At 47.3% G+C, this 12,830-nt stretch overlaps 2 protein-coding genes across 2 annotated transcripts in view; one reads left to right on the forward strand and one right to left on the reverse strand.

The window, feature by feature from the left end:
• CA10 (carbonic anhydrase 10) overlaps positions 1 to 12,830 on the forward strand; it is a 320,562-nt gene that overhangs the window by 132,491 nt on the left and 175,241 nt on the right. The window contains exon 4 of the mRNA XM_035103821.2: positions 7,495 to 7,637. Within this exon, the coding sequence (XP_034959712.1) occupies positions 7,495 to 7,637 (143 nt within the window). The remainder of the gene's footprint in view (positions 1 to 7,494; positions 7,638 to 12,830) is intronic.
• Positions 1,595 to 6,506, reverse strand: LOC132591762 (uncharacterized protein K02A2.6-like). Its single transcript, XM_060272010.1, has one exon. The coding sequence runs from the start codon at positions 6,030 to 6,032 to the stop codon at positions 1,956 to 1,958; it is 4,077 nt and encodes a 1,358-aa protein (XP_060127993.1). The 5' UTR covers positions 6,033 to 6,506; the 3' UTR covers positions 1,595 to 1,955.

Genomic DNA, 12,830 nt, shown 5'->3' on the forward strand with positions numbered 1-12,830 from the left:
TGCTGCTTCAGCAAACACCAGGACAATCCCTCTGCTCACCTGCTGCTTCTGTCATCGGGAGGGGAGAGAGAGAGAGAGAGAAGGCTCAGCACAGCAACACAAGGGAAAGGAAGTGAAGCTGGAAATTAAATTGTCAGGCCTTATGAGTACAAGTGGAAGAATGGAGGAGATGGATTTATCTGTGGGGGAGATGCATTTCAGAGCACACAGCAAATTGAAGGCTCAGCACAATACCCCTCCTCCCATCTCTTATCCTTTGAAAATCCCCCATTGGGTTTATCGTTTGACTATGTCAAAGGTTAGCCTGACATAACGTGTCCTAAGATGTTTGTGCCTACATGCCAAAGCTCTTCCTTGAAAGTAGCCTTCTGTTCTGTAGCTGAGATGTTAACTTCAGGCCCCTTCCACAGCCACAGGCACTGATCACATAAATGACAGCTGAGGAGGAGATACAAATAATCAGCATGGCATCCTCAAGAGGGTATTGCAGAGACTGGGCATAATAGGTCCAGTAAACCAGGAACCACCTTATACAGAGCTTCAGGGTGACTTGTCATGGCAGCTGTCAAATCTAATAAAGGAATGTTTCAGCCAGACTAAAGGAAACTCTCTCCCACCAGGACCTTGTAAGACCAATTGTCCAGTGGAAATAAGCATCAACTGCAAGTTCTTAAACAAGTCGAACTGATCTCCCCGCTCCCCCCTTTTTGTGTTTCTAAAGGTATATCATTGAATGCTTACCTATGTGAGGACTATAGTTGGAAAAGAGAGAGAAATCTATGTCATCATGGCAACACTGAGAATGCTGAATGTGTGTGCATGTTACCTATCGGGGTCAATTGCTACAGCTACAGTCATTAGGAGACCTCTTTCTGAGAATCATAGAATTGTAGAGCTGGAAGGGACCCTGAGGGTCATCTAGTCCAACCCCCTGCAGTGCAGGAATATGCAGCTCATCCCCTATGGGGATCGAACCTGAAACCTTGGCATTACCAGCACCACACTCTAACCAGTTAAGCTAGCCAGGCTTCATGTAATGGCTGTTTCACTGCCTGGCATGCAAAGAGGACAAGGCAACCTGTTACTTGGTAGCTAACAAAACAGCATTAAGTATTTATTATTATTATTTCTGGGTTTGCTTTACTTCTGTACTTGCTCACCTGCATAATAATAATAATAATAATAATAATAATAATAATAATAATAATAATATATGCCCTGCCCATCTGGCCGGGTCTCCCCAGCTGCTCTGGGTGGTTTCCAACAGGATATTAAAAAAACAATAAAAGATCAAACATTTAAAAACTTTCCTAAATAGGGCTGCCTTTAAAAAGGACTGGTTTCTTTTTCTTTAGGGTGTGGGGGTGGGTGGGAATACATTCTGCAAAATCGCATGGGATTAGCTAAGAGTTCTCTGCAGTTCTCTGCTTTCTAAAGTGCAATTAACCACAGTTTCTGTAGTGGTTACAGGCACCCTGGGAAAGGAAAGTGAGAGGAACAACCACCGCTCGAGAAAACAATGAAGGAGCTGGAGTATTGGGAGCAAGCCAAACCCTTGGCTGGCGGCAGAGGGATTTGATGGAGCAGTATAGCTGTTGTGACGTGGGGTTTGTGATTTCAGCTCTCTTGACAAAACATGCTGGAGACAGTTCTCTAGTAACAGCTCTTTATTAAAGTGAACAAGACTGAAGACTGAGGAGAGGAAAGCTACATTTATAGGGACAGGGGACTAGCTAGGAAGGGATACATTTTGGAGGGAACAATATCAAGCAATCACAGTGCTGCCTTTTGGAGGAAACCAATAAGACAGAGGATCCAAATACAGCAGCTTAAATGAACCAATAGTAGCTGTACCCTCTGGAACCAAAAGGCAGTTACTTTATCCTAATGCAAATACAGACAATAATAATACAGATATAAAATCCTTTGACTCAATACACAACACCCCTCCCCCCCTAGTGAGCACAGCAGACGTAATCCCTCAGGTACTGTGGGGTCCTACAACTTCTACCTGATCTCCTGACAACAGGTGTTGCAGGTTCTGGATTGGGTGTTACCTGTGGTGGAGGGGCTGCTATAGGGGTTTCGTCAGGAACAGATGGAGTCCCAGACATCTCAGGGTCCCCGACCTGTACCTCGTCATCCTGAGGACTAGCAGACCCTGGTTCATTTGCTGAAGCCCCTGGTGACTGCACCTCTGGACCATTTTCACTCTGGTCTTGCAGCTGTGCGTCATTAGCCAGGGATGAATTATCTGACTCCTCCCTGCTGAGCGCCCGGCGCCTCAGCTGATCTATATGTCTCTTCCAAACTTGCCCATTTTCCAAGGTCACATAATAGGACACAGGTCCACTAGCCCGGGTGATCACACCGGCCACCCACCGCGGACCTCGTGAATAGTTCCTCACCCAGACCAGATCTTCAGGGGCGAGATACCTTGTTGTGTCAGTCTCAGCCTGGGGGGTTGCTCTTGAATTACGGTTTGGCATTTTATCTGGGTGGACATAATCCAGCACCGTTACCAGTCTTCTACCTAAGAGCAGCTCGGCTGGCGACTTGCCCGTCGCAGTACACGGCGTCGCATGCTGCAAAAATAACATTCGCGCAATGCGAGCTGACCAGTTACCCTCCATTAAGCGCGCAATGGATTCTTTGGCTGTTCTTACCATGCGCTCAGCCTGCCCATTGGAGGATGGGTGAAAGGGCGCGGATGTGACCCCTCTTATAAAGTTATCAGCCAAGAATGCCCTGAATTCTTGGGATACAAAAGCTGCCCCATTATCTGATACAATGGTCTCAGGTAACCCGTGGGTAGCAAACAGCTGCCTCAACACCTTGATTACGGCAGCTGATGCCATGCTAGGGACCATCACCACTTCTAACCATTTGGAATATGCATCAACGATAACCAAAAAGACCCTCCCTTGGAATGGCCCAGCAAAATCTATGTGCAGCCGGCTCCAGGGAGTCCTGGACTGCTCCCACCAGTGGACTGGTGCTCTGGCCACTTCTGGCCGCACCTCTTGGCATGCCTTGCATGTTCGTACCCATTGTTCTATGTTCTGGTCCATTCCAGGCCACCACACATAACATCGGGCTAGCGACTTCATCCTGACCATTCCCGGGTGTCCCATGTGAAGCGTCTCAAGAACCCTGTTTCTCAGTGGTGCTGGGATTATCACCCTATCTCCCCATAGGAGACAACCCTTATGCATGGACAATTCGTGCTGCCTTGTCGCATAAGGCCTGAATTTTTCTTCATGCGGACCACCTGGCCACCCCCTCCCCACCCAAGTGAGCACACGGGAGAGAACAGCATCTTTCCTAGTTTTCTCAGCTATATCCGTAGCTGTTACAGGAGCCCCCGGAAGTGTTTCTAGCATCATAATGTGCTCCGCCGGAGCAGGATCCTCATTGCTCCCGCCAGGAAGGGGCAATCGACTCAGCGCATCAGCATGGCACAACTGTTTCCCCGGCACATGGGTCAAGGTGTACTGGAACCCATTCAGGAATATTGACCAACGCAACATTCTGGGGGAGAGAATTTGTGGCGTTTGTTTGTTTGGGTTGAACAACCCTAACAGTGGTTTGTGGTCCGTTTCAATGGAGAAATGGCGACCATACAAATAATCATAGAACCTTTTGATTCCGGACACAATAGCCAGTGCCTCTTTATCAATTTGAGCATAGTTGCGCTCTGTGGGCGACAACGTACGGGAATAGAAAGAGATGGGCTTTTCCGACCCATCCGGTTCCCTATGACTCAGCACAGCCCCCAGACCGTATTGAGAGGCATCACATGCCAGGACCAGCGGCTTTGACTCATCATAATGAGCAAGGACGCTCCTGCTACTCAGCATTCCTCGCAAGGAGTCAAAAGCCTTCTGCTGCTCCCGCCCCCATCGCCACACATTCTTTTTCTGCAATAGTCTATGTAATGGTTCAGCTACCGAAGCTTTCTGGGGTAAGAACGAATGATAAAAGTTAATAAGTCCCAGGAATGACTGCAACTCCGTCTTGTTCTGTGGTCGTGGTGCCTCGATGATGGCCTTAATCTTAGCATCTGTGGGGTGGATGCCTGATGCATCAATTTTAAACCCCAAGAAATCCACAGTTGGCACCCCAAAACTGCATTTTTCTTTTTTCAGTTGCAACCCCACCTCCTTGAACTTGAGCAACACTGCACGGACACGCGCAACCAGTTCCTGTGGGTCTTTTCCAGCAATCAAAACATCATCAAAAAATGGCAAGACCCCCGGCAGACCTCTTAACAGGCGTTCCATGAGCCCTTGAAAAATCCCTGGGGCCACACAAACTCCGAACTGTAATCTGTTAACTCTGAACGCCCCTTTATGTGTGACAATAGTCTGTGCTTCCGCTGATTGTGGGGTTACTGGCAGCTGTTGGTAAGCTTGTGCCAGGTCAATTTTGGCGAACACCTTGCCCCCAGCCAGTTTAGCCAACAGATGTGATACGACTGGAATGGGGTATGAATTTCCCCTGAGTGCCTTATTGATAGTACATTTGTAATCTGCACATATCCTGACTTCCCCATTTGCTTTAAGGGGTGTGACGATTGGAGTCTCCCACTTAGCAGAGTCCACGGGTGAGAGAACTCCCTGCTTGACCAATTTATCCAGCTCTGCCTCGATCTTGGGTTGCAGTGCAAATGGCACTCGCCTTGGTTTGAGTCGGATTGGAGCCACCCCGGGGTCCAACTCGAAGTCAACTGGGGGCCCTTTATAACAACCCAGTTTTCCATTAAAGAGACCAGCAAATTCCTTGCATAATACCTCACTCATCTCAGGGCAGGTTTGGATTGAATTAAGCCCTGAGATACTCAGTCCCAGGGCAGGGAACCAGTCAGTGCCCAGGAGACTGGGGCGACTGCCCTTCGCAATCACCAGTTTGAGTACAGCCTGTTTGTCCCGGAACTGTACTCTCACGGCACACATTCCCATAACATGGATGCGGCCTGCTGAGTACGACTGCAAGGTTGCCGGAAAGGGCTCCAGAGGGGGCAACTTACCCCTGGGGAAGAATGTCTTCGCGGTCTGGTCCGACACGATGGTGAATGCGGATCCGGAGTCCACCTCCATGTCGCACTGCTGACCCTCAATCTTCACCTTGACGTGTGCCTTGCCTTGCGCTGGAAACTGCACGGCCCTCCCGTTGATCTCCGTTACGTAGTGGCAGTCCTTTAGAAAACGAGTTGCTGTGGGCGGTCTGCGATGCTCCAGTCTAGGTGCTCCTGTCGCTCCCGACGCCGCCGATCTACAGACCCTGGCGATGTGACCCGTCTTTCCGCACGTCCGGCAGATAGCATCCCTGAAACGACAACTCTTCCTTTCATGGTTTCCGCCACAACCTGGGCAACTGCCTCGGCGATCTCTGTGCACTGTGCAGGCCTGACGCACCGACTCGACCCCACGGACTGGGCTCTGGCTCGGAGTAGCCTCTAGCTCGTCCATGGCATACGCAACTTCTATCTGTGGCTTAGTGGCCTTGCGACTGGCATCAAGCTCCTCTCTTTCATAATTCTCCGTGGCGGTGGCCTCTTTCAAGGCTGAAGCAAGGGTAACCTCTTCTTTAGCCACGATGCGTCTTCTGGCTTTCTTGCTGCTCAGACCACCAATAAACCGATCCAGGAGAGTCTCTTCCAGATTTTGGAAGCCGCAGTGCTGAGCGAGCTTCCGGAGTTCAGCCAGAAATGTGGATACAGACTCCCCAGCATGCTGCTGCCTCTTATGGAACTCCATCCGCCGGGCCATCTTGGTCTCAGTAGGCGCCAAGTGGCTTGTTAGGCAGGCAAGAATATCTTTGAGAGATGTCTCACTCAGCTTCGCTGGAGCAAGTAATGCCTTGGCCAGCTTGAAGGTCTCGGGCCCACAGTAGCTCAGGAATGTGGCCCTTCTTTTGCTGGCATCGGTGATCCCTTGAGCCACTGCAAAGAACTCGAAGCGTTCGACGTAGTCTTCCCAGGTGTGGGGCTCTGATGGCTGGAAGGGCTCCAATACCCTTGGACTCTCCATTGTCCTAGCGGGCAGGGTCGTCTTCTCAGCTGGCCAGTGAGTCTTGTTCTCAGCTGCAATCCGGACTCTGAGGCAGGGTTGTGTTTAACCGCTCCTCAGCATTCCGGATCCCATCCTCGTCGCCAGTTGTTGTGACGTGGGGTTTGTGATTTCAGCTCTCTTGACAAAACATGCTGGAGACAGTTCTCTAGTAACAGCTCTTTATTAAAGTGAACAAGACTGAAGACTGAGGAGAGGAAAGCTACATTTATAGGGACAGGGGACTAGCTAGGAAGGGATACATTTTGGAGGGAACAATATCAAGCAATCACAGTGCTGCCTTTTGGAGGAAACCAATAAGACAGAGGATCCAAATACAGCAGCTTAAATGAACCAATAGTAGCTGTACCCTCTGGAACCAAAAGGCAGTTACTTTATCCTAATGCAAATACAGACAATAATAATACAGATATAAAATCCTTTGACTCAATACACAACAATAGCCACTGCCACTCTAGCGGATTCTGTGCTGAACAACCCTCATCCCTTCCCCTGAAACATCTAGTTCAAGCTATCCCCAGTGGTGATGGCACCAGTGATAACTTCTGCCTGCGCACCATTTGCTTGGGTACATTGGTGGGCTCCTCACAGTCCGGACTTTTCCGCTGACAGTGGGGCTTCCTCAGTGGCAGCGGCAGAGGCCCACCCCCTCCAAGCCCCCTCTAGTGTGGAGGATTGGAGATTCGGATTGCACCTCTTGTCTTCTTCTTCTTCTTTTTTTAAAAAAAACAAAACTTTATTAAATTTGTTGCACTTTACATACATACAGAATCTTATTAAAAAGAAGATACAGCTATAAAAGAAGATACAGTTGTTACATTTATCTCATTTTACAGGTCTTCTAGTTTACTTCCCTCCCCCCCTCCCCTTCCCATCCCAATATGGCTTCTCAGCCGGTACTGAGTTTCTCCTTTTTTGGTCTATACATATTCCCGACGTGCTTTTCCCTTTCATATTTCTAAATATAATTTATTATTTCCCAATTAATTTTCCAAATTTCTTTTCCAAATTATAGTTGTTTTCTTTACATAATGTTCATTTCTTAAATTTACATAGAACCTTTATATATCTAATATGAGTTTAGGATTTTCCACTATCTCTTTTATATATTGTGTAAATTGTTTCCAGGTTTTTTCTGACTCTTCAAATTTTACTCCTTTAATTTTTTTCATATTTCTTTGCCAATTTATAATAATTATATAATTTTTGTTGCCAATCTTCCAATTTTGGGGTGTTTGCAGACTTCCAATTCACCTCTTGTCTTCTTTAAAGGGTTCTATTAATTTTTGGTCCTTCCTTATGTCGACTTTTCACAGTGATTGTTCATACGGGATGTACAATATCAGTAGTGCTTGTATTGACTTCCTCTGCCCTCTTCCCAGAACCTCTTCTTTAAACTTCCTTCCCTTTTCTTTCGTTACAGTTCCTTCATTTTGGGGCTTGGTGAATTCCGCCTGGAATCTTTGTTCTGTTGGGAAAAGGCAGTCACCCGTCAACATAGAAACCAGCCATATGATCTTCGACCCCTTCCTCACCCCTCTTCGCATAAACACAGGGGGCAGAAAGGTAAGATTCCAGCTATGGCTTCCGCTCTTGGGGGAGAAATGCAACAGCTGTTTCACATTGGCATCTTTCCATATGTATGACAATGCCTTCCCCAACAGTTGGGATCTCAAACTGGGATCTCAGCCCGACCTGCGCTTGTCCCATACCTAGAAAGCATGGGGCCAAGCAGTTTTGCCTTTACCCCTCTGCTTTCCCCCAGAAATCCCGCTCTTTAGTGCTAAATTGGAGCAAACGTCATTCCAGAGAAAAGCCGGTTGACATTTGCGCTGATTCAGCAGTTAATATTGGGTTTTCCCAGAGGGAAGCAGCAGAGAGCAATGGCAAGCCTGGAAGAACCCTCACACCCTTGTAGCTACTGTAAATTTTATCCTTCCCATTATCAAAACCACATACACTTATGTTGTGCTGCCTATATCTTTCTGATTATGTGCTTTTATGTGCCTTGTGTACTACTCTTAATACAGGGAAATCGTTCTTAATATTTGGAGACTTCTGCATAAGATGAGTTCTAACTTGAGTCTTATTAATGTTGTTTAAGTGTTGTACTCAGAGGTGCCTGGTCCTGTTGGTATGCTTCATAAAGCTTTAACACTGTAGGCTACTAGCAGAGAATTCTGTCCCTTGCATTTTTCTCCATGCTCTAAAATCTTTAATGAATTGGGAGTAGCTCTGAACTGAAGTCCCCTCGCTGAGTTTGTTGCCTTTTTGTGGCCAAAGGAGCTCCACTACCAGTGATGGTTGCACAGGGGGACAGCAAAGAGGAGCAAAGTGCAATAGACATTATTTTTGTGTGTGTGTGTGTGTGTGTGTGTGGTGAGAAGAAGCACTTCCTGTATCGCCTAGGCCACCAGGCGTGCTTTTATTCATTATATGATCCCTGATTAGCTAGTATCTCATTGTGTCTATGGATAGCCATTAAAAAAAAATCACCAGTATGTTTGGGAGGACTAAGGGAAGTTCCCCATTTTCAAAAGTTCAGTTGATCCCATTTAAGAACAACTTAAGGCAGTGTTGGCCAAACTTGGCCCTCCATCTGTTTGGGGACTACAACTCCCATCATCCCTAACTAACAGGACCAGTGGGTCAGAGATGGTGGGAATTGTAGTCCCAAAACAGCTGGAAGGCCAAGTTCAGCCATCACTGACTTAAGGGAAGCTTTTACATGTGCGTTCAACACAGCATTGCTGTATCATCAAGTAATAACTTCTACTTGTGCAACGATCACCACACATCCAACAAACCGCACCGTGAGTCACTCTCACATCGCCTGACAACACCTTTTGCCTCATGCTTTTCAATTAAAGCACTTCATGTATTCTGTTTGGTGTCAAGTCACTGAGTGGTGATGAATGTCTCTGCGTGGATCAGTTTTTAAGCATTGGCTTTGTTGCGTCCTATAATGGGGCACCCAAAGGAGACTTGAATTCCTAATGCTGTGGAAGGGGTTTTCACTTGGCGGCTGCTGTGTGCTTAAGATGAGGTTGCTAAGGTCACTTGGAAGGTCACTTCTTGCGCTCTTAGCAGCAAGTTGAGCATGTCTTTCACATATTGTAGGAAAATCAATAGCCAAGCTGAATTGCCTCTTTAAGCATTGCCCAAACTCTATGGGTAGGACCCACCTCTGTTTTATTCTGCATCATCAGCTACCCCATTTCATACCTCCAGGTGAATGGATCATGTGCCCATTTACAACTTGCTGATTAGAAGCAATGGTGTTTCTGTTTAACATCAAGAGAGGCATAATGCAGTGTCTTAGCAAAAGCTATAGTCTAGAGCAGGCATCCCCAAACTGTGGTCCTCCAGATGTTTTGGCCTACAACTCCCATGATCCCTAGCTAACAGGACCAGTAGTCGGGGAAGATGGGAATTGTAATCCAAAACATCTGGAGGTTTTCAACATTTTTGAGTCTATGGCTCTTGGCCAACTTCATTGTTTCTGCGGCTCCCCTGTGGGAAAATGTGCTTTGTGTCTCAGGAGCCCAGTTATATCGCTCCTTGCCTGCCCAAGCCAGCAACTCCTCACCCCTTTTTGGATACCTTCCCTTGTGGGGCGTTCCCCCAGCCTCTTCTCCCCTCTCATAGGGTGGACGCTGCAGCAGCTGCTAGTCTCTGAGCTGCCACCCTCTGCCCCAAAGAGAGTTGCCTCCTCATGCAGCCCCACGGGAGCAAAGGAAGATGATGCCCCCAGTCTTAGTGGCCCAACAGAAACTGGACAAAGGGGGCTGAATGTGAGGCTATCAGCTCACTCGCCTCAGGAGGCAGCAGCAGAGGGCGCTACTGGGCCTGCATGGCAGAGAGACTCCCCTTTGGTGCCAGGCGCTCAGCTCCCAGGCAAGCCTTGTATGCAGTGAACACAAGACAGCTCACTGCCCGGCCTCCCACTTGTCTCCCTGTTCCCAACAGCAAGGGCTGGGCTCCCTCAACTGCTTGCTTGCTTGCTTGCTAGCTAGCTAGCTAGCTGGTTTGCTTGCTTGCTTGCTTGCTTGCTCTGAGGCCACCTTAGCTCCTGGCAATCAGAGCCCCCTGGCCAGGGGTGCCTGAATAAAATAGGGGGAGCAGGTAAGCCCCACCTACATAATTGATTGCATGATGAGGTGCATGCACACCATTGACATGGCAATGCCCATCAACTTGGGGGATGCCCCCTCAAATACTTGATTGGGGGGCAAAAACCCCTTGGCCCCTAGCAGTTGGCTCTTATGCCCCTGGTCAACCTCAGAAGCACCATTCACCTGGGTAGCTTGTAGCCAGGGCCACTGCAACAAATAGGCTTGCGAGCCTCCGATAGGCAGAGATGCAAGAGGGCAAGAGAGGAGGGAGGGAGGGGAGGAGGGGAGGAGGGGAGGAGGGGAGGAGGGGAGGAGGGGAGGAAGGAGGGAGGGAGGGAGGGAGGGAGGGAAGGAAGGAAGGAAGGAAGGAAGGAAGGAAGGAAGGAAGGAAGGAAGGAAGGAAGGAAGGAAGGAAGCACAGGCTGCCGTGGTACACTAGTTGAAAACCACTGATCTAACTTATATTAGGAGTTACCACCCAGTGCCCACAGCCACCATGATGTCCCTGGGCAAGGTCCCCAGTCTCTGAGCTGGTGAAATGCTTTAATACACAATAGGGAGTGTGGAATGAGAAAACAGGTGCAGTGTTTGGGATCCCCCCCCCCTTGTGCCATCAACCTGCAAGCATTTCAGATGATGTCATGGAATCATCCCTCCATTATTTACTCTATAGCTTCCTTTTTATTACAAAGAGCCTCTCCAGCACCTCAAGACAGTGTGTCACTAGAACACCTAATTGGATTCCAAGACCTGAAATATCAGCTTGAGATACTTAATGAGTTTACATGCAGATGAATTGTCCCAGAAGGAATGCAAGTATTGGAAGAAACCCCACATGCTGCAATTTTCTCATAATAAGGCTGCCTTTGTCTTTTGATTATATGTATTTAAAAAGAAATCAACAAGAAGCTCATTTGCAGATAAAGTCTCCCTTCTAATCGAAAATTCAGGCTCTCATTAAATTACGCAGTGCATTCTCTTGTTCTTCACAAACAAGCAAAAGAAAAATAATCCTGCTTTTTGCATTTCCCCCTTGATGCTCACAACACATAGGCACCACTGGAGCAAAACAAAAGAATTTATTAAGAGGCGAGTACAGGCCCATGTCAATCAGACAACGAACACCACAGCTCCTTATGCCCAAAATGACTTAAGTGCCTGAGATAGCACTTTCTTTTAAAAAGACTAAAATTACTGCCAATTGGCTCATTTGGTTCACTCATAGGGAGTGAAAATTGCATTAAGGAAAGGTTGTGAGCCTGGTGTCCTATAGAAGACACAACTCCAGGTATAACTGAGAAAGACTTCCTGAAACCCTGGAGAGCCTTGGCTAGTCAGCACAGATAATATCGAATTAGATGGATCAATGTTCCTAACTGATTCCCAAAGTCATATTTCTGGGTAATTTAGCATTATCCTATTTTTAAAAATGCCTTGTATCACATAATATTTAACGTATAAGTTTTCCTGGAGTTGGAACTGCACCGATACACTTCCAGTGGAAGTGATAACACAATGTGGCAACAGGAATAAAAGTCAATGAACGCATTTAATGTTTTGGATTTTCCGGTCAGTTTTGCCATTTCAGCATAGTTTAACAGCTTAGTTTGCCATTCCTCTCTGGTCGGGACTCTTTCATCTCTCCATCTCTGGGCTAGTAGCATCCTTGCTGCTGTTGTCACATACATAAAAAGTCTTTTCCGTTCCTTTGGAATGTCGGTACCAATTATTCCTAATAAAAAGGCTTCTGGTTCTTTTACAAAAGTTATTTTAAACATTTCCCCCTATTTCATTAGAAGGAGTACTTTCTCTTAATAGCCCCAGTTATCTCAGGCAATAACCAATGATGGTGCACTCCAGTCACATCTGGAGAGCCACAGTTTCCTCATCCCTGCTTCAGGGAATTCTTTCTACATCAGCCTGTCTGTCATGGAACTTGTGCATGTCGTGGACCCGCGTTTACGGCAAAGGAGTCTGAGCGTATTCTAGGAGCGTATTCTAGGGTTTTAGTCCCCATCTTCACCTTTGGACCTGTGTTTCTGTCCCTCAAGGATTGCTGTCTCATCCACTAGTATCTTTATATGAGGGCGAGCAGGCTGCCCCCTGCATGTTGCTTTTATTCTCACTCTTCTTGTCACAGTCTGCCCCGTTCCCAAAACCTTCTGCTCTAAATAATAATAATAATAATAATAATAATAATAATAATAATAATAATTTTTTATTTGTACCCCAGCCATCCGGCTGGGTTTCCCAAGCCACTCTGGGCGGCTTCCAACAAAGATTAAAATACATTAAAATGTCACACATAAAAAACTTCCCTAAACAGGGTTGCCTTCAGATGTTTTCTAAATGTCAGGTACTTGTTTATCTCTTTGGCATCTGATGGGAGGGCATTCCACAGGGCGGGTGCCACTATCAAGAATGCCCTCTGCCTGGTTCCCTATAGCTTTGCTTCTTGCAGGGAGGGAACCGCCAGAAGGCCCTCGGAGCTGGACCTCAGTGTCCAGGCTGAACGATGGGGGTGGAGACGCTCCTTCAGGTATACTGGGCCGAGGCCGTTTAGGGCTTTAAAGGTCAGCACCAGCACACTGAATTGTGCTCGGAAACGTACTGGGAGCCAATGTAGGTCTTTCAGGACTGGTGT

Source organism: Zootoca vivipara, chromosome 2, assembly GCF_963506605.1.
Source record: "Zootoca vivipara chromosome 2, rZooViv1.1, whole genome shotgun sequence".
NCBI lineage: Eukaryota > Metazoa > Chordata > Lepidosauria > Squamata > Lacertidae > Zootoca > Zootoca vivipara.

Bases quoted from the DNA above. Each gene is read 5' to 3' on its own strand.
- LOC132591762 (XM_060272010.1), bottom strand. From the start codon at position 6,032: ATGGAGAGTCCAAGGGTATTGGAGCCCTTCCAGCCATCAGAGCCCCAC.